The 22,670-nt window shown below is 41.4% G+C and overlaps 1 protein-coding gene and 1 non-coding gene across 2 annotated transcripts in view; one reads left to right on the forward strand and one right to left on the reverse strand.

Annotated features, from left to right (window-relative positions):
* Positions 1-22,149, reverse strand: part of SMARCC1 (SWI/SNF related, matrix associated, actin dependent regulator of chromatin subfamily c member 1) — a 182,434-nt gene extending 160,285 nt beyond the window's left edge. The window contains exons 1-2 of the mRNA XM_060109245.1: positions 21,940-22,149; positions 13,633-13,752 (exon numbers count right to left, since the gene is read on the reverse strand). Coding sequence (XP_059965228.1) covers positions 13,633-13,752; positions 21,940-22,134 — 315 coding nt within the window. The 5' untranslated portion in view covers positions 22,135-22,149. The remainder of the gene's footprint in view (positions 1-13,632; positions 13,753-21,939) is intronic.
* Positions 6,095-6,196, forward strand: LOC132498117 (U6 spliceosomal RNA). Its single transcript, XR_009533729.1, has one exon. It is a non-coding gene; the product is annotated as a U6 spliceosomal RNA (small nuclear RNA).
* Positions 22,150-22,670: the final 521 nt, after the last annotated feature.

Raw genomic sequence — 22,670 nt, forward strand, 5'->3', positions numbered from 1 at the left:
CAAAAAGTATTATAATTACTACCAATTACTGAGAATTTACCATGAGGCACTTTATATATATTACCTCATTTACTCCTCACAAGTTCACTGTCTTTACCCCATTTTACAGATGAAAAGGTGCTGCTGGCTCTAGCAATATGGCAGGCTAAATAACCAGAAAACCCTACCACTAAAAATACATGTTGGATAAAAAATACAGACATTATTTTAAATGTGTAGCTGAATTAGAAGGAGAACAAATCCCCAGGGACAAAAATAAGAAAAAAAAATCAAACTAAAAGTCAAAGTGGCAATTTTGTTGAGTTAAAAACTAAAATTCTAGGGTGACAGGAGGCTGGGGATAATGGGATTAAATAGGTAAGTAACATCAACCTTGATAACCTAAATGCTAGGGTCTGAGTTTCTCTACAGGGTCAGGAAGTAAGACTACAGACCTATGCAAGTGAGGACATTAGAACTAAGACAATCACCTACCACACACATACACACATAACACCAGGGGTATCAACAGGCTGCACCATTAGGGAAAGGATAAGCTAGAAAAAATATATGCCAGCTAAAAACTAAGGAGGAAAACAAGCTTCCGCCTCAAGATAATTTGAGTTGGAGACATACACTATCAATACTTAGTGTAGGAACCCCTTGCCAAATTAACATAAGAATTGGTCCTAGGGACTTCCCTGGTCATCCAGTGGTTAAGACTGCGCACTCCCAATGCAGGGGGCACAGGCTGCATCCCTGATCCCCTGAACTAAGATCAAGCATACTGCACAGTGCAGCCAAAACAAACAAACAAAAAAGAATCGGTCCTAAGGTTGGCGGGTCCTCTGAAATACCTTAATGAGCAAATTCTCAACCCAAGTCAACAGGATTCCCAAATAAACTTCCACTGAAAGAGAACTGACAGGCCACAATTCAAACATAATTAAGTGTTTTTAAGTCAACAGACAAAGCTAACAGCAAGATTAGAATCCTAACATTTTCAGATAATAGAAACAACATGACAGGGCTTGTAAAATTAGAATACATAAAGTGATTAAGGACACTAAAAAAGAGAGAAAGGCTTGAGAAATATATATATGTAACCCATCCAATGAAAGTAAAAGCACAGCTGACAGAAAATTAGACAACTAGACACAGAAGAATAAAAGCTAAAGTTTCTGAGAAATTTTAAAGGATATAAATCCTCAGCTTCGAGAAACACATCAGGGGCTTCCCTGGTGGTACAGTGGATAAGAATCCGCTTGTCAATGCAGGGGACACAGGTTCAAGCCCTGATCCGGGAAGATCCCACATGCCGCGGAGCAACTAAGCCCATGCACCACAACTACTGAGCCTGCACTCTAGAGCTCACGAGCCACAACTACCGAGCCTGCGTGCCACAACTACTGGAGCCCGTGCACCTAGAGCCCATGCTCCGCAACAAGAGAAGCCACTGCAATGAGAAGCCTGCGCACTACAACGAAGAGTAGCCCCTGCTTGCCGCAACTAGAGAAAGCCCGCGCACAGCAATGAACACCCAATGCAGCCAAAAATAATTTTTTTAAAAAAATTGGTAAAAAACAGAAGAGAACAGCCCAATGGTGCAAAATATAAAAGGGTGCTCAACTTCATTAGTTATCAGCAACTACAAAACAATGTGTATCACCACAAATCCGCCAAAAAACTAAAATTAAAAAGACAGACAACTTACAAGCATTGGTGAGAAAGTACAGCATTAGAACGCTTGTACACTGTACACTGCATGTGAGAGTATAAATTGGCACAAGGGTTCTGGAAAACTGGCCATATCTGCTAAAGCTGAACATGCACCCCCTGTGACCCAGCAATTCCACATGTGGGAGTGTAACTGACATAAATACCTACGTTTACCAGAAGACATATGCAAACATATTCATAGCAGCACTATTTGCAATAGCCCTAAACTGGAAATAACCCCAAAAACCCATCAGTGGTAGAATGGATAAATAAATTGTGCAATATGCCCACAGTGAAATACTATGCAGCAAGGGATACCAAATTATGACCAAGCTGCCCATTTTTAAAATTTTCATTTGAACACAGTCACACCTACTCATGTAGGTAATTGTCTCTGGCTGCTTTTTATGCTACAACAGAGTTGGGTAGTTGTGACAGAGTCCATATACCTGCAAGCCTAAAATATTTACCATTTGTCCCTTTAAGAAAAAATTTGCCAAACCCTTAAACAGTAACCAGAATGAACAAACTGCAACTACAAGTAATAACATGGAAGAATTTTACAAATCTAACATTTGTCTGTATGCTTCAAAAATTTAAGTCATGAAGAACAGGCGGTCCAGTGGTTAAAAATTTAAGTCATGAATGACAAAGACATAGGCTGAACTATTTCAAATTAATCATGACTAAAGAGATATAACTAAAATGTGGGATCTTGGTTTAGATCTTATAAGAAACATTTCTGAGATAATTAGTGAAATGTGAAGACAGATTATATAGTAGATAATGGTATTGTGTCCATGTTAAATTTCCTAAATTTGATAACTGTATTTGTAAGATAATGTCCTTGTTCTAAGGAGATCCAGGCTGCAGTCTGAAGTCTTTACAGTTTTGCCCTCCCTGCTAGATTGGACCCCATGGACATCAGGAACTTCTCCAGTCACTCCAAGAGTGTAGTATCACTCCTGTGGTGACTAAGATGAGTGATTTGTCTCCACAAGTACTTTTGTTCTTGCTTCTCAGACTTACATGCTAATCGTGGTCTTCTCCTCCCCCATTCCAGAAAGTCCTAGAATTTAGCATGATCTTGGCAAAACAATACCATTCTCAGATACAGATAAAAAAATACTTAAACCTGTAGGGACCATAATGTTCACTGATTCCTAGTTTTCTAGTGCTTCTTTGCCACAGAACACTTTCAGGAGCAGAAAGCTCAAAAAGAAGTCTATCAGGAAAAACTGTTCTAAGTGAAAAATCTGAAGACAACAGATTCCTCTTAGACCTGCCCATTTATTCCTGCCACTCAGGTACTCTGAAGGGAACAATTATAAAACCAAGAATCAGATCCAACTCCTTTTTCTGACGACTCTAAGCCTTTTCTTATTAATTTTCTTTTCCCTAAAATTTATTTAGCACAAAGCATGGTTTATTGACTCAAATAAAGGAAACAGATCATTGAAGTGACAGTCCTCAAACTCCCATCCTTTCCTCTACACCAGACTGACCAAGTTCATGAGAATTCCTGCCATGAAGTCAGTCACACTTAATGGGTAGAAATTCCAAAGTATCACTGAGAGATAGCCTACAGACTGTGACTTGTTTAAAATGTCCCAAAATAGTACTACCCAGTTGAATCACATGACCTTATTTGTTAGAACTGGCTTTGACAACAAATTTTACCCTTAAAGTATTCATTACATTCCACCAAAGATAGATATAAAAACCCTATATAAGTTCCTATGACAATTTGAAAATCAATTCCAAAAATTTTAATGATAGTCCCTTGAAACTTTGTGTATCAATCTCCTCAACATATTTCCTTTTGAAAAGTAATAATCATTTCACTGAGTTCTGATAGTTGCTTTAAAATCAGTCAGTATTGTGCTTTACATTTTTGTAGATATTTTAAGAAAAGCTCAATTTCAGAAAGTAAATATGGTTCAGCTCTCTAGCTTATTTTTTTAAAGAGACTTCCACTCTCCCTGTCTTTGAGACAGTTACTAACATCACAGCAAAGGTACATCAACCAATAAATACATACTAAACACTTGCAGTGAGTAAGAAGGTAAAGCAAGACTTATCAATGTTCAACTGAAAAATCTGGCTTTAATTCAAAGGGCACTACAGCATTCTGTTAGTTCTCAGGTTCACAGCTCATTTACACAAAATACACTATCTCTGGAACATAAGTTGAAGAGAAACAAGAAGACATGGCTCTTTGGGACCTTCCTTAAGAACTGAAGTTGAGGGCTTCCCTGGTGGTGCAGTGGTTGAGAGTCCGCCTGCCGATGCAGGGGACACGGGTTCGTGCCCTGGTCCGGGAGGATCCCACATGCCGTGGAGCAGCTGGGCCTGTGGGCCATGGCCGCTGAGCCTGCGCGTCCGGAGTGCTCCACAATGTGAGAGGCTGCAGCGGTGAGAGGCCCGCGTACCACAAAAAAAAAAAAAAGAACTGGAGTTGATAGCAAACTAGTATAATAAATGTTTAAATAATATGTATGCCTTACATGTACATTTTTACTTTTACCAAAAACACTTTTTTTTTTTTTTTTTTTTTTGGCGATACGCGGGCCTCTCACTGTTGTGGCCTCTCCCGTTGCGGAGCACAGGCTCCGGACACACAGGCTCAGCGGCCATGGCTCATGGGCCTAGCCGCTCCGCGGCATGTGGGATCTTCCCAGACCGGGGCACGAACCCGTGTCCCCTGCATCGGCAGGCAGACTCTTAACCACTGCACCACCAGGGAAGCCCCCCAAAAACACTTTTGCTACACAAGTCAGCAATCTACTTTTTATGTCTTAAAGTACTGCATACTACTTCTAATTTCTCAAAGAGCTTTTATTCTCACACATCATGTGATTCTAACAACTATGCCATGGGATCAGTAGGGCAAGGAACACGTTCCCAGAAATGGTACTACAGGTCGAAGTGCCTTCACACAAGGTTGCAGAGTGGTAGTATATGGCTATTTAATTCCTAAGCTCAGGGCTCTTCCCATAACACCTGGTTCAAGAAACTATTTGGTGGAGATTCAGTATCTTACATTATTTCAATTTAAGAAATGAATGAGGGCTTCCCTCGTGGTACAGTGGTTAAGAATCCGCCTGCCAAGGCAGGGGACACAGGTTCAATTCTTGGTCTGGGAAGATCCCACATGCCATGGAGCAACTAAGCCCATGCGCCACAACTACTAAGCCTGCACTCTAGAGCTCTCAAGCCACAACTACTGAGCCCATGTGCCACAAATACTGAAGTCCACAATCCTAGAGCCTGTGCTCCGCAACAAGAGAAGCCACCGCAATGAGAAGCTTGAGCACCTCAACGAAGAGTAGCCCCCGCTTGCCGCAACTAGAGAAAGCCCATGCGCAGCAATGAAGACCCAACATAGCCAAAGATAAACAAATAAAATAAATACATTTATAAAAAACAAAAAAAGAAAAGAAATGAATAAGGGGGCTTCCCTGGTGGCACAGTGGTTAAGAATCCACCTGCCAATGCAGGGGACACGGGTTCGAGCCCTGGTCTGGGAAGATCCCACATGCCGCAGAGCAACTAAGCCCATGCGCCACAACTACTGAGCATGCACTCTAGAGGCCACAAGCCACAACTACTGAGCCCACATGCCACAACTACTGAAGCCCGCGCACCTAGAGCCCATGCTCTGCAACGAAGAGAAGCCACCACAATGAGAAGCCCGCGCACCGCAATGAAGAGTAGCCCCCGCTCACCACAACTAGAGAAAGCCCACATGCAGCAACAAAGACCCAATGCAACAAAAAATAAATACATTAAATTAAATTAAAAAATAAAATAAATGAGGGACCTCCCTAGTGGTCCAGTAGTTAAAAAGCCACCTTCCGGGCTTCCCTGGTGGCGCAGTGGTTGAGAGTCCGCCTGCCGATGCAGGGGACACGGGTTCGTGCCCCGGTCTGGGAAGATCCCACATGCCGCAGAGCGGCTAGGCCCGTGAGCCATGGCCGCTGAGCCTGCGCGTCCGGAGCCTATGCTCCGCAAGGGGAGAGGCCACAACAGTGAGAGGCCCGCCTACCGCAAAAAAAAAAAAAAAAAAAAAGCCACCTTCCAATGAAGGGGACGCGGGTTCAATCCCTGCTTGGGGAACTAAGATCCCACATGCCACAGGGCAACTAAGCCCGTGCACCACAACTACTGGAGCCCGTACCTCAAGTAGAGATCCCACGTGCCGCAACTAAGACCCGGCACAGCCCAAAAAATAGTTAATTTAAAAAAAAAAGAAATGAATGAGCTTTATTTTAGGCAAAATCAACTGGTTTTAAAGTCCATCAAGACTTCTGACTGAAGATGGATTAAAGACCACCATATTTTAGTGCTGATCTCCAAAACGTAAAATAATACTTTAAAAAAAAGTTACAGGAGTGCTTGCTGTGGCAGCACATACTAAAATCAGAACAGTACAGAGAAGATTAGCATGGCCCCTGCACAAGGATGACTCGCAATTTGTTAAGTGTTCCATATTTTGGGGGGGTTAACAGATGTAAGCTTTTATATATAGAATAGATAAACAACAAGGTCAGAGAACTATATTCAGTAGCACAGAGAACTATATTCAATATCCCAGGATAAGTCATAACAGAAAAGAATATAAAAAAAGAATATATGCATGTATAACTGAATCACTTTGTTGTACAACAGTAATTAACAAATTGTAAATCAACTATACTTCAATAAAAAAAATAAAGTAAAATGAAATTTTATTTTTTTTTGGTATTTTATTTATTTATTTTGGCTGTGTTGGGTCTTCGTTGCTGCGCACAGGCTCTCTCTAGTTGCAGTAGGCGGGGGCTACTCTGTTTTGATGCGCGGGCTTCTCATTGCAGTGGCTTCTCTTGTTGTGGAGCACAGGCTCTAGGCACACAGGCTTCAGTAGCTGTAGCACACGGGCTCAGTACTTGTGGCGCACGGGCTTAGTTGCTCCACGGCATGTGGGATCCTCCTGGACCAGGGCTCAAACCCGTGTCCCCTGCATTGACAGGCGGATTCTTAACCACTGCGCCACCAGTGAAGTCCCCTTATGATCTATTTTAAAAGGTAGAATACAACCCATGCACCTATGGTCAATTAATACATGACGAAAGAGGCAAGGATACACACTAATTATCAGAGATATGCAGATCAAAACTGCAATGACATATTACCTAACCCCAGTCAGAACGGCCATCATCAAAAAGTCTACAGACAATAAATACCGGAGAGGGTGTGGAGAAAAGAGAAACCTCCTACACTGTTGGTGGGAATGTAAATTGGTACAGCCACTATGGAGAACAGCATGGAGGTTCCTTAAAAAACTAAAATTAGAACTACCACCTGATCCAGCAATCCGACTCCTGTGTATATATCTGAAGAAAACCATAATTCAAAAAGATATATGGGGCTTCCCTGGCGGCGCAGTGGTTGGGAATCTAACTGCCAATGCAGGGGACACGGGTTCGAGCCCTAGTCTGGTTAGATCCCACATGCCGTGGAGCAACTAAGTCTGTGAGCCACAACTACTGAGACTGCGCGTCTGGAGCCTGTGCTCCGCAACGGGAGAGGCCGTGACAGTAAGAGGCTCGCGCACCGCGATGAAGAGCGGCCCCCACTCGCCACAACTGGAGAAAGCCCTCGCACAGAAACGAAGACCCAACACAGCCAAAAATAAATAAATAAATTTATTTAAAAAGATATATGAACCCCAATGATCACTGCAACACTATTTACAATAACCAAGACATGGAAGCAACTTAATATCCATTGACAGGTGGATGGATAAATAAGATGTGGTATATATATACAATGGAATATTACTTACCTATAAAAAAGAACGAAATCATGCCATTTGCAGCAATGTGGATGGACCTAGAGATTTTCATACTAAGTGAAGTAAGTCAGACAGAGAAAGACAAATATCATATGATATCACTCATATGTGCAATCTAATTTAAAAAAATGATATAGGGACTTCCCTGGTGGTCCAGTGGCTAAGACCCTGTGCTCCCAGTGCAGGGGGCCCAGGTTCAATCCCTGGCTGGGGAACAAGATCCCACATGCACGCCACAACTAAGAGTTCTCATGCTGCAACTAAGAAGTCCGCATGCCACAACTAAAGATCCCACATGCCGCAATGAAGATCCTGCGTGCCGCAGCTAAGACCTGGGGCAAGCAAAATGAATAAATAAATAAATAAAATAAAATTTAAAAATGATATAAATGAACTTAAAATAGATAACCAACAAGGACCTACTGTATAGCAGAGGGACTCCACTCAATTTTCTATAATAACCTACATGGGAAAAGAATCTGAAAAAGAATGAATATATGTATATATATATATATATATATATATATATATATATATATATAACTGAATCACTATGCTGTACAGCTGAAACTAACACAACATTGTAAATCAACTATACTCTAATAAAAATTTTTAATAAATAAATTAAATATAAATTTAAAAGTAGAATACAAAATTGTCTAGCCTGTAGTTACAATTATGTTTGTGTTATGCATGCAAATGTACTAAGCCTTGAAGGGATTAGGGAATAACAAGAATTTTTACTTGTGGAGGTAAAAAATATTTCAATTCATATTATGTTTGCCTATGCAATATATTTTTAGCCTTACAAAGTACTTTTTTCCCCTAAATCTTTCTAACTTCTCAATTAGCACTAGATAGAGCCTACCCTATGTTGAGCCAGCTGTTTAATATCCAATATGACTTAGGAAGTTAGTACATGAAGTTCCATTCTGATTTTTAAAAAATCAAAAAAAAAAAAAAAAAAACAGCCCAAACAGTGAACTCCTACACCAGTCCAGTTTATTCAGGAAAAAAAGCTTTTTAAGGTAAATAGCTTACATGTTTCACTAAAACATTCTCTGCTTTATTGTCTCTCTCCTCCATCTTTGTTTTACACCATTACACATTATATCAATCCCTTTCATTTGGAAAAAAGCTAAACACTATTCTGAGAGAAAAAGAAGTACAGCTGGTCCCAATGGCACTAAGTCATGAATTATTTTTAATTCTGGTTTATTCCTAAAAATATTCTTCTCTAATCTTTAAAATCTGGAAAAACAATAATGGTTTACTTCCCTGGAGTTAAATATTCCACAAATAAAGTCCCTTGTAAATACTGTTTTTTAAGACACTCATACAATCCTAATTAGAAATACCAAAAACACAATGTGAATCACCTTACATATAATACTTCATATAAAGCTACATGTAAATTTTATTCTAAATGATTTTATACTTGATAAAATGTAATCTGTATTATATTACAGTGTTTTAAATGATGAAAACTTCAACCAGTTCCTGATTTGATAACTCTAATCCAGTTGATAATATAAGAGAACAGGAAATAAACACTCAAGTATTTGGAGGTAAAGGAACATGGAGCTTTCAAATGATTCAGAATAACATGCCCAAACACGCAGAGAAAAAGACAATGATAAAGCAAATATGGTTAAATGCTAAAAATTGGGGATTCTAAATGAAAGTGAAAGTTCTTTAAACTACTCTTGCAAATTTTTACTTTCAATTAATTTTAAGTTACCCCAAAACCTCAATTGATCACATAGTTCAGAAAATGAAATATGCTGATTATCCAGTGGAGTAGTTCCCATTTGTTAAAAAATGAGCAAGTACCTCCAGTATCTAACCATGTATTTATAAATTATATGCATGTACTTACTATAATGCCAATATACTACACATATATATAACTTAAATCACATATTAAGAAATAGGTATTTTGAAAGCATTAGCTAAAAAATAATTAAAATAAAAGGAATGATCTTGCTCTGCAAATGTGAATTCAACCAGTACCCAGTAATTCCCAAATCTCTTCCTCTAATTCAACCTGTTCTCTAGAACTCCAGATCTCATTTCCAACTACCTATAGGATTTCTAAACCTGAGGTACCTACAGGAGAGCCAACCTCAACACAGACTAAACTGAGTACCTTTCTCCAGAAACCTGCTTTTATACTCTGGCTTCCACCGTAGGGAGAAAGCAATCTGCTCAGTGTAGTCATCCCAGTCAATTCTTTCTTATTTCAGCCCCACAACCCACCCTCCCCACACACACACACACACACACACAAATCACAAAGTTCTACCCCCTTGCTGTGTTTCCTAATCACTTTCAAGATAAAAGCCACACTTCTAACACAGTAAACCTGTCATTTTATGACTGATTCTGGCCCATATTTCTGCCTACTGTCCCTCAGTTCTAACCCTGTTGAACTATTTGCAACTACATTAAAAGCCTTTAGGCTTTTATATGTTGCTATCACTGCCTGAAAATCCGATCTTCCAGCATGTCCCTAAAGAACTCACACTCTACTTTCAGGACTCAGTTCAAATGTCCTTTCCCTTGGAAAACATTTCCTGACATGAGGAAAGTCAAAGGCTCTATTCATATAGGTCACTAGAGGGTAAGTAAGCCCCCTGAAGACAAACAATACACTGTATTACTCCTTGAATTCTCAGAACTTGGCACATAATCAAATGCTAAATATTTGCTGAACTCAAATCAGTGAGGAAAGGACTTCCCTGGCGGTCCAGTGGTTAACAATCCACCTTCCAATGCAGGGGACATGGGTTCGACCCCTGGTTGGGGAACTAAGATCCCACATGCCACGGGGCAACTAAGCCCGTGTGCTGCAACTACTAAGCCCACATGCCACAACTAGAGAGAAGCCTCCGCACCGCAAGGGGGAGCCCGTACGCTGCAACTAAGACGCAACTAAGTCAAAACTAAATAAATAAATAATTAATTAATTTAAAAAATAAAATAAAAGCAGTATAAAAACAAACATTATTTTTAAAAAACTTCACCTTCCAATGCAGAGGGTATGAGTTCAATCCCTGGTCAGAGAGCTAAGATCCCACATGCCTCATGGCCAAAAAAACAAAATATAAAATAGAAGTAATATTGTAACAAATTCAATAAAGACTTCAAAAATGGTCCACATCAGGGCTTCCCTGGTGGCAAAGTGGGTAAGAACTGCCTGCCAGGGCTTCCCTGGTGGCGCAGTGGTTGAGAGTCTGCCTGCCGATGCAAGGGACACAGGTTCGTGCCCCGGTCCGGGAAGATCCCACATGCTGCGGAGCGGCTGGGCCCGTAAGCCATGGCCGCTGAGCCTGCGCGTCCGGAGCCTGTGCTCCGCAGCGGGAGAGGCCACAACAGTGAAAGGCCTGCATACCGCGAAAAAAAAAAAAAAAAGAATCTGCCTGCCAATGCAGGGGACACAGGTTCGAGCCCTGGTCTGGGAAGATCCCACATGCCACGGAGCAACTAAGCCCACACGCCACAACTACTGAAGCCCACACGCCTAGAGCCCGTGCTCCACAATGAAGAGTAGCCCCTGCTTGCCCCACTAGACAAAAGCTCACACACAGCAACGAAGACTCAACACAGCCAAAAATAAAATAAATTTAACAAAAAAAGATCCACATCAAAAAAAATCTTAAAAAAAGAAATCATGCGGAAAAGCAGCACCCTTTAATAAATGTTGTTGGGTTAACCAGATGATCATATGGAAAAAAGATAAAACTGCTTTTTTTTTTTGTGAGCACCGGATCCACTGCTCACAATGAATACCAAGATAAATTCTAAATGGATAACAGAGTTACATGTAAAAAATGACACCTACAAATAGTGTAGAAATTCGTTCTTCTACAAATACTAGAAGAACACATGGCTGAAATCCTTTATCACCTACAAGTGGAGAAAGCTTCCCAACGTGATTCAAAAAAATACATCCATATATTTAATGAAAATAAATTTCTGGATAACAAAAATACCATAAGTGAAATGAACAGATTTACTGTAATATCAATAAAACAATATTTTTTATTCTCAATTATATCTGAGAAATCAGTGAGTTATTAAAACAAAAAGTTTAGTGATGAAATAAGAACACACAAATCGGAAGCTTTGGAGATTTATAAAAAGGTCTACCAATAATAAATTCAGTAGAGGCAACAAACAGCAGACTGGAAACTACAAAAGATGTGGCACATATATACAATGGAATATTACTCAGCCACAAAAAGAAATGAAATTGAGCTATTTGTAATGAGGTGGATGGACCTAGAGTCTGTCATACAGAGTGAAGTAAGTCAGAAAGAGAAAGACAAATACTGTATGCTGACACATATATATGGAATTTAAGAAAAAAATGTCATCAAGAACATAGGGGTAAGACAGGAATAAAGACACAGACCTACTAGAGCATGGACTTGAGGATATGGGGAGGGGGAAGGGTAAGCTGTGACAAAGTGAAAGAGCGGCATGGACATATATACACTACCAAACGTAAGGTAGATAGCTAGTGGGAAGCAGCCGCATAGCACAGGGAGATCAGCTCGGTTCTTTGTGACTGCCTGGAGGGGTGGGATAGGGAGGGTGGGAGGGAGACGCAAAAGGGAGGGGATATGGGAACATATGTATATGTATAACTGATTAAATTTGTAAAATAAAAAAAAATTAAAAAAATAATTAAAAAAAAAAAATACATCCATATATTTAATGAAAATAAATTTCTGGATAACAAAAATACCATAAGTGAAATGAACAGATTTACTGTAATATCAATAAAACAATATTTTTTATTCTCAATTATATCTGAGAAATCAGTGAGTTATTAAAACAAAAAGTTTAGTGATGAAATAAGAACACACAAATCGGAAGCTTTGGAGATTTATAAAAAGGTCTACCAATAATAAATTCAGTAGAGGCAACAAACAGCAGACTGGAAACTACAAAAACCCGAATCAGAGAAATGGAAGACAAAAATTATGGGAAAATATAGGACAGATAGTTCCCAGAAATCTAGTATTTGTACAATCAGAGTTCAAAAATATAAAGAAATACAGGATGGCAGAGAAGACTAACAGACTGAATGTTCCCTGAGCTAAAGAAACATAACTGAGTCTTCAGATCATGACATATGATAACTAGACATATTTATGAATTTTAAAGATCAGTATTAAAAGGGGAAATCAGGGACTTCCCTGGTAGCGCAGTGGTTAAGAATCCGCCTGCCAGTGCAGGAGACATGGGTTTGAGCCCCAGTCCGGCAAGATTCCACATGCCATGGAGCACCTCAGCCCGTGCGCCACAACTACTGAGCCTGCACTCTAGAGCTGGCGAGCCATAACTACTGAGACCGCATGCCACGACTACTGAGGCCCACACACCTACAGCCTGTGCTCCGCAGCGAGAAGCCACTGCAGTGAGAAGCCTGCACACCACGACGAAGAGTGGCCCCCACTCGCCGCAACTAGAGAAAGCCCACGCATAGCAACAAAGACCCAACACAGCCATAAATAAATAAATAAATAAATTTCAAAAATTATAAAAAGGGGGAAATCAACAAGTAGTATCAGATTTTTCTCTACAAAATCAAATGTTGAGAAGAACAAAACCTTCAAATTACAAAAGGAAATAAGGCATAACCCAATATTTCTATACCAAGCCAAACTTTCAGTCAAAATACCAACTGCAAGGAGAACAGAATCATATTCTCACATAAGCTCAGAAGAATCCCACCTACAAAATATAAAAAGATTCCAAGAACAACATTCTAGCCACAAGAACTGAATCAGGAGGAAAAAATGGAAAAGACTTAGTACAGTAAAGACAATAGGAAACTACAACATAGTAAAATGTTAACAATTAAGTCTAGGTAATAATTGTTGTGATGTTTAATGCAAATTTTAAATGACTTCTGAAAGAGATGCTTCCTACAGTTCAAAAGCAATAGTGTTCTATAGCTAAAATTCTGTAGCGATTCCTCCTTTTTCCTATTCTATAAGATAGCAACAGCAAAATAAAGAGCTGTAGGCTGCACCCAAGAGTACAGAAACTGAAGATGTCCCAGTGTGATAAGCTGATGTACTTACAGGGAGTTTGGTGAAGGCGGGGTTGGTGACATGTTTCCCAAAGGCATCTTCCTGGAACTGGAGAAGCTGTACCACCAGCCCAGCCAGTGTTTTATTGGTAGGAGCATCCGCATGAACATACTGCAAGATAAAGACAGAGACTCAAAAACTGGGGCAACTGTGCAGAAGACAAAGGAAGACAATGTTAGCTTACTTCCCAGTACCTAAGTACTGGCCTGGTGGCAGATTTTTAAGTGTCTGAGACACTTACATAAATACTGGGAGCTGTGGGGAGGGATAGATAACATGTCCTTTCAGTTAACACATCTTAAGAATGAGAAATACTATGCCCAAGAAACCAAACCCAAGTGTCATCTCATCTGCACCTGGACCTAAATTAGATGGTGAGATCCTGGACCTCAAACTTGAGCCTGATGCTACTGAATTGGCCTAAAAGTTTGTTCGGGTTTTTCCATAAGATGTAACAGAAAAACCCAAACGAACTTTCTGGCCAACCTAATATAATGGAATGAGACATACTGGCCACTATATTTCGCATGTGGCCAGAGAGCCAACTGTATTACAGTCTTTCAAACAAGTCCACAAATTCTTCGATACTCCTCTCAACAAGAGGTAGGGATCTATGGCCCTCCTCTATTGAATCAGGACCATCCTCAGTGACTCACTTAAAACCATTAGAATGCAACAGAAGTGATGCTGTGTGACTTCTGAAGATAAATCAAAAAAGATCATGCAGCTTCCATACAGTTCTTTTGGGACACCCACCTTTGGAGCCCTGAAAAACAATAAAGTCCAACCACTCTGACATCACCATACTGAGGAAGCCCAGGCTACACTGAGAGGCCACATGGAGAGGCCCCAGCTGCTGTTCAGAAGACTGACAGCACAACCACCAGACACATGAGTAAAGATGATTCCAGGTGATTGTGGCCCCCAGCTGTCAGGTCACCCCCAATCATCAAACATCCCCAGCCAAGGCCCCAGACACCACTGAGCAGAGACAACTGGCCCTACTGTGCCCATCCAAATTCCAGACACACAGGAACTCTAAGCATAATAAAATGGTTGTTTTTATGCATTAAAAAAAATACATGTGTGGGCACTTAAAAATGGTTAGGATGGTAAATTTTATAAGTTTTTTACCACAATAAAATTTTTTTAAAACAAATGTACATGAAAAGTTATCCATGCTAATGTGAATAATGTCAAGAAGGCCAAATTCATGGTAGACAGCAAGCGAGCATTACAGCAAGGAAAGATAAAGGGTACATGACAGTGAAAGCATAAATTACTGAGTTCAATTAAATGTAAAAATTTAACTTAGTATTAAGCACTCACTATCACTTTGAAAAGCCATCATTAATTTTTTTTTTTTAACCTCCAATTCTGAGCAGGAAAAAACATCTATACTTCCTTCCATTAAAAAACTAAAGTTTTCTTCCTGGAAAAAACCTCTTTCCCAGTACCACCCAACATTTCAAGATAATGTTTCTCTTGCAATAAATAATGTCTAAGTGATACATATACAGCAAAATATCAGCTACACAGTCTAACATTAATTACTACGCCTTAGGTTGACTGGCTCTCAAGATGTGCTGTCAATCAAACAGAGTAATATAAAAGGGCAATTCTTCTTAAAGCTTAGTATCCTCGCAAATTTTTATTTGTTCAGGTATGTTAGCTTTCCACTCTAAATAGAACAGTCAGCATGCAGTTAACTTTGATGAAGACTGGTATTTTGTTGGAATGCTTTATTTTTATTTTTTTTAATTTTATTTATTTTTGGCTGCACTGGGTCTTCGTTGCTGTGTCCAGGCTTTCTATAGTTGCAGTGAGTGGGGCTTCTCATTGTCATGGTTTCTCTTGTTGCAGAGCACAGGCTCTAGGCACGTGGGCTTCAGTAGTTGCAGCACGTGGGCTCAGTAGTTGTGGCTCACGGGCTCTAGAGCACAGGCTCAGTAGTTGTGGCACACAGGCTTAGCTGCTCTGCGGCATGTGGGATCTTCCCGGACCAGGGCTTGAACCCGTGTCCCCTGCACTGGCAGGCGGATTCTTAACCACTGCACCACCAGGGAAGTCCGGAATGCTTTATTTTACATGAAATCCCCGAGACCAGAGGTTGGTAAAATCCAGTCTACTGCCTGTTTCTGTGTGGCCCACAAGCTAAGAATGGTTTTTACATTTTTTAAATGGCTGGGAAAAAATTAAAAGTAAAATAATATTTCATGACACATGAATATAACATAAAATTCAAACGTCAGTGTCCATAAATAAAGTTTTATCAAAACACAGCACACTCATTCATTTGCACATTGTCTATGGCTGCTTTCCTGCAACAGCAGAGTTGAGCAGTTGCAGCTGAGACTGCATGGCCCACAAAGCCTCAATATTTACTCTTGACCTTTACAGGAAAAGTCTGCCTATCCCTGTTGTACACTACTCCTTTTTATCCTTACAGATAGCTTCCTTTTATTTAATTTAAAGGTGTCCAGTAAAAACACATTTCCTTAAGGCCACAAAGTGAAACAAGTATGTCAGACATGAGCCAAAAACTGGAAACAAGTTTCATACAATTAAGCACATAAGATGTCAATTCTGTTAGTCTAAAATAATGGTTCTCAAGTTTTAGCCCCACTTATTAATTCAATAAGTCAGGCCCAAGAATCTGCATTTCTAACAAGTTCCCACGTGACACTATATGACTGGGAACCACACTTTAAGAACCACTGGACTTTAAAAAAAATCCACTTCAAATATTATCATATATCTCAGTTAAAAAACACATTTTATTATAAAGAAGTTAAAAACCAGGTAAGCAATTTTTTTCCCCCTTCGGTACGCGGGCCTCTCACTGTTGTGGCCTCTCCCGTTGCGGAGCACAGGCTCCAGACACGCAGGCTCAGCGGCCATGGCTCACGGGCCTAGCCACTCCGCGGCATGTGGGATCTTCCAGGACCAGGGCACAAACCTGTGTCCCCTGCATCGGCAGGCGGACTCTCAACCACTGCGCCACCAGGGAAGCCCCCAGGGAAGCAATTTTTAAATGTTAAAAACTTCTTACAATTCCCCTTTCCTACAATGCCAATTCCCATAAAAACCAAGCTTACTTCTCTGAGGACTATAAACTTTCAAGTGAAAATTTAACATCAGATTTTTTTTTCCAATTTACTCAATATAGTAAATCTTTAATAAGTAATACTCAATTTTGAAAGTAATCAGTAATACTCAACATAGTATAATCTTTAATAAACTCTTCAAGTCTAACCCACAGAACTGGCAAAGTATGTTGTACATACCCACAAGATAACTTTATAATCTTTAGTAAGTACAAGCTTCTCAAAGGAATCACATAATGTACTGCACGTTTTTCCACACATGGTAAAGCAACGTGAAAAATTAATAACCATAACTTTTTATTTTTCATATACCTGCAGACAACTGAACAGCGCCAAATCCTAAACCTGAAAGACACCATTTGGAGGAAGGTTGTTCGGCGAAAAACAAACCATCCCTCCAGGCAAAAAGTAATTTTTAATGACTTATATACATAGCTTTGTATATATTCTAAACTTCACTACTATCTACACGCTTCATTTATTGTCACTCAGAATGAGAAAGATTTCATGTGGACAACCTTACAGTTTCAGAATAAAGATGGCCAGGTTCAAAGCCCAATCAAAATGATTATCTTAGGTATTTTAAGATCCAATTTTTAAACGATAGAACATTTTTAACTCCACTTACTTTCTCCAAATCACCCACAAAAATGATCAAACATTAAAATGTACGCAAGAGATGACTTTTTTTTTTTTTTGCGGTACGCGGGCCTCTCACTGCTGTGGCCTCTCCCGTTGCGGAGCACAGGCCCCGGACACGCAGGCCCAGTGGCCATGGCTCACGGGCCCAGCCGCTCCGCGGCATGCGGGATCCTCCCGGACCGGGGCACGAACCTGTGTCCCCTGCATCAGCAGGCAGACTCTCAACCACTGCGCCACCAGGGAAGCCCAAGAGATGACATTTTTAACTAATAAATTGAATCTGACATTAATAACTTAATGTCAGATTCATACCCTCTCAAAAGGCAGTCAATGTACGACTATAAGATTTTAAATCGACTTTTAAAAATTTCTAAGAGTAACTTTCTATTTAACCAATAAGAATGAAGCAGGGGGACCAAATGATACATGGCAAAAGTATCACTACCGCCTCAAATTTATATAATCCTACCTTCGAGGACTATCTCATTTGATTCGAACAACTGTCTATGGGAGTCACAGTCTTACTCCCAACTTACAAATGAAAAATTAAAACATGGAAGTCAAGTCACCTGCTCAATGACACCAATTAGCAGCCAAGAGTACTGAACGCACGTCTTCCAACCTAACGTAATGCTCATTCCACTATCCCATACAGACATAAGTTCATTTCAACTGCTTCCAAAAATCTCACCTAAACATAAAACGTTCTTAATAGCTTTCAAAATAATGAATCCTGATTAAAGGGAAAAAAATTTAATAATTTATATAGACTACTTCAGTCATAAAAATTTTATATTTTGATCAAAAAAAAGTTCAACAGAATGTTTTATTTAAGACAACAAAAATTTTTTTAGTCTCAAAGTATTTTGATTAAGAAAGTTAGGAGTGGGCTTCCCTGGTGGCGCAGTGGTTGAGAGTCCGCCTGCCGATATAAGGGACACGGGTTCCTGCCCCGGTCCGGGAAGATCCCACATGCCACGGAATGGCTGGGCTCGTGATCCATGGCCGCTGAGCCTGCGTGTCCGGAGCCTGTGCCCCGCAACGGGAGAGGCCACAACAGTGAGAGGCCCGCGTACCGCAAAAAAAAAAAAAAAAAAGTTAGGAGTATATGTTTAGAAAGTTGTTATCAATAAATCTGCTTTATATTCCCTGTGACATTAATATAGTATCAAAAGTTTAACTTATCTGTAAACAATTCTATTGTAGCAGATGTCCCATCTAGAAAAAAAATAGTCTTAAACTGTTAAATACTTCATGTAAAGGGCACTGAAATGCCTTCCTTGGGCAATCTACTCTATTTTAGTAATCTTCGTTAAATCCAAAGCATCTTTATTTAAATCATCCTAAAATCTTAAATCTTATTTCAGGGGTTAGCCAAACTTCGGGAAGAAACTTACCTGGGAACTCAATGGCTTATAGATATACTTCACCTTCACAAGGCTTTATCATCTGAAAATTACTCTGAACTATGGATAGAAATATATCTTTCAAAGTTAGGATGAAAGATATGCACTCAGTAATATAAAGCAGGCAGCTTAGGTAGATAAACAAGCTTCCGCACTGCTAGTGGGCTGAAAATGCAACCTCAGGCAAACAGTTAACCTCTCTGTGCTTCAGCTTCCGCGTACCTAAAGTGGTCACCTCCTCTGGACTCCTTTCACTAGTTGAAGCTCAACCCAGTCAAAAAGTATTCACTCTCCTTTCTGTACTGCTAAGCCAAATGGATCAACAAAGCCTAAATAAACAGGTTTCTATACTAGTTAATCTGTTCATTCATGGAACAAATATTTACTGAGCACCTCCTATAGGCATTCAGAAGACAAAAAGAATACAAGGAAGTTCTCTTTTAATGTGAAATCACCTGGGTTTTTATAAGTAGATGCCTATGTCTATCTTTTCCACAACACTGTGAGTTCCTTAAAGAGAGGGATTATGTGCGGCCAACAAAAAAAGGCGGAGGGGGGGTTGGAGCCAGGCAGACCTTTGAATTCCAAATTTGCCACTCCTAACTGTAATTCTTAGAGACGTTACTTAAATCTCCACCCTCAGGTGTCTCTCATGTGGAAAATGAAGTAAATAATATCTATCATTCAGGACTGCTGTGAGGATTTAAGTGACTTATGTTTTAAATGCCTGGGTAAGGTGGATGCTCAGGTGCTCACTGAGTGCATACATAAACCAATCAATAAAAATGCTACTATCAATGTCATGTTTATTTCATTTATTTGCTGAGATTTATGAATTTGAAAACACACTATTAAATGCAACAGAAAAGTTTAGTTAAAACCTATCAATGTGTATACCAGGTAGAGATATATCCTGTACAGAGGAAGCAAAGAACCTTCTGGTAAATATTTTCACCACACCAACACCACTCTCAGAGGCTGATAGGATTCTGACTGTCAGGCCCAAGGGATATACAATTCTTAATCTGAGTAGGCCCAAGAAACACACTCTAGCTTTAATGAAACCCTGAGAGGTCAAACCTAACTAACTTTGTCTTTAAGGCCTCAGGCACACTGAGCCAACATTAGCCTACTGTCTTCAACACTTTGGGACAAATCCTGCAATCAGCCTCACAGCCACTTCCTCACCCACCCAAACAAATCTTTTAAAGATTATCCAAGCCTAAAGCTGCCCTCTTAAAATTGGGCGCAAATAGATGCACAGTTTGGAGAGGTAGAAATTACTATTACTGTATTTCCCTTTTTCTTTTCCCTTCCTTGCTATCCAAAGGAATATTCCTATTTCTCTTTGTTAAAGCTACATTGATAAAGTCATATAATATTATATGTCAATTACATCTCAATAAAACTGGGGTAAAAAATCCAGACTGGGGGGAAAAATACATTAAGGTATATTAATTTAAGACCCAAAGTATTGGCTGAAGGGCACATGATAAACAATACTTTAATAATATAAATATATCCAATTCCCTTAGCTACTACCAGACGCTCTACTGCCAACACCAAAAAAGTGACCAATTTACCATTGTACAAGGGAAAACAATATTCTTGTCTACCTACATGTAAATGAGAAAAAGCTACAATCCCAAATGTGACTGCAAAATTTCAGGGGGGGAAAAGTCAAAGAATCAAAAAATATATTGTAAATCAAAATATGTATCGCTTCTCACTTCCTAAAACCTCAGATAAGAAATGGTCATTTCTGAGAGTACCACAATGGAACGCAAAAGCACCCAAGATCCCTGCCCATGCCTAACAACTTCCAAAAGCTGATAGGTTCCACTGCGCTGTACACCCCAAATGAGTAGGTTCCTAGACTATCTTTTCATTCATTCCAACAAATATTTACTAAGCAACTACTAAGGGCGAGGCAATGAGGATCAAACATGTTCCAGGACACGTTGTAGTGAACAGGCCTAACAAGGTCCTTGCCCCAGGCTATGGTCCACAACGGGGGAAGTAGAGAACTGAAAAGGGTGTTCCGGAAATTTGGGGGCCAAGAGTATTTTTGGCAGTCTGCGTCCTTACACCTTCTAAGGGAGTCATTCCTAAATAGTTACATAAAGAGGAAGCTAAAAAAACATGTTATAAACAAGAGGCTAACTTACAACTTTTAATACCACTGACTCAGCGGAACTTACATTCCAAAGGTAGAGCAAACAGGTAAATGAAAATAATCTCAAAAAGTGGTATGAAGAAAACAAAGGTGATAAGAAGCGGGGTGATCTAACATGAATGGGGTTCTCAGGGAAGGCCTCACATTAGCCACAAGTGAACATTAACTCTTGCACTCCCACTATACATAACCAGAAGTAGTGAAGTAAAAGCCGTCATTCTTTTTTTTTTTTTTTTTTGCGGTACGCGGGCCTCTCACTGTTGTGGCCTCTCCCGCTGCGGAGCACAGGCTCCGGACGCGCAGGCTCAGCGGCCATGGCTCACGGGCCTAGCCGCTCCGCGGCATGTGGGATCTTCCCGGACCGGGGCACGAACCCGTGTCGCCTGCATCGGCAGGCGGACTCTCAACCACTGCACCACCAGGGAAGCCCAAAGCCGTCATTTTTTAATATTAGTTCTCATGAATACTGTAATTCATTATATTAACCTGCTGTAACCAACGTCCGAGTACAATCAATCGTCCATAGTCCGTCTTTAGCATATCAACAGCAGGTAGTAAAAGCTTAGTCACCTCACTTGACTTCGAAGACTAGTCTCTAAACAAAACTTGCCGCTTTTACACCTCTGGCTCAGACAGTTTTAATAATCATTGCTCACACACCTAAAGCAGCCAACAAAAGAGGAAGATTCACATCCTCCGGGTCGCTGAGCTCGAACTGCTCCTGCAGGAGCAGGCAGGGGTTTTCGCCCGGAGTGCGTGGGCTCCCAAGAGCGGACCTCGGAGGACCAGGGGAGTCCCGGGCGCGCGGACGCCGAGAGAGCACCGCGGGGGCGTGGCGGGCCCTGCGCCTGCCTTTGTTGTCCCTCGTGGCGCGCGGGGGGAGGGGCGGCCAGAAGCCCGCGAGGCCAGTAGCCGCCCCCGGCCCCCGTCGCGTGGCCTCCCGGCCTCTACGAGCGCGCGAACCCACCTTCTTGTAGTGCTTGCCCAGCCAGACCCGCACCGAATCCAGCTGGGACACCGTCTCCGGGCTCTCCCAAAACTTGCTGGTCGGGCCCCCGTCCTTCCGCCGATAAACTGCCAGGCCCGCGGCCGCCGCCGCGCCTCCCAGACCCGCAGCGCCCGCCGTCGCCCCCAGCCCGCCGCCGCCCGCCGCCGCGGCCATCGTCGCCGTGCGTCGTCCCCACCGCCTGGCCCGTCCGCCCCGCCCCGGCCCTCGCGGCGTTCCTCGTTCGCACGCGCGCGCGCAGCCGCCACCTCCGCCTCCCGGCCCCGCCCAGTCAGCCCCCTTCCGGCGCGGAGAGCCGACCCCGCCCCTTCTCGGGACCGGCGCCTAAGTGACGAGAGCACGCGCATACGCATGCGCAGCACTCTCTCTGGGCGGGCCTAGGACAAGCTCCTCCCTCCGCCTCTTCCGCCAGGCTGCAGGATAGTTCACAGTCTCCGCCACCCAGCTTCGGCTTGTTCGTGTGTGGCTGTTTCCCGGATACCTGCGTCGAATCGTTATGCAATCTGCTACTGCACGGAGGTTCTGTGTTATCGTCTGCCACCGCCGGGGAGAAAAGGACTGGCGTGAGATGTTCCGAGAGAAGAACCCGTTTAGGGTGTGGCGGAGGTGCTGGCGGAGGAACCCACACGCCGGGTGGGAATCTGCGCCTGCCCCGCTTGCCCTCAGACCTAGTGACCCTGTCGTCCTTTGTA

Source organism: Mesoplodon densirostris, chromosome 10, assembly GCF_025265405.1.
Source record: "Mesoplodon densirostris isolate mMesDen1 chromosome 10, mMesDen1 primary haplotype, whole genome shotgun sequence".
Lineage (NCBI taxonomy): Eukaryota > Metazoa > Chordata > Mammalia > Artiodactyla > Ziphiidae > Mesoplodon > Mesoplodon densirostris.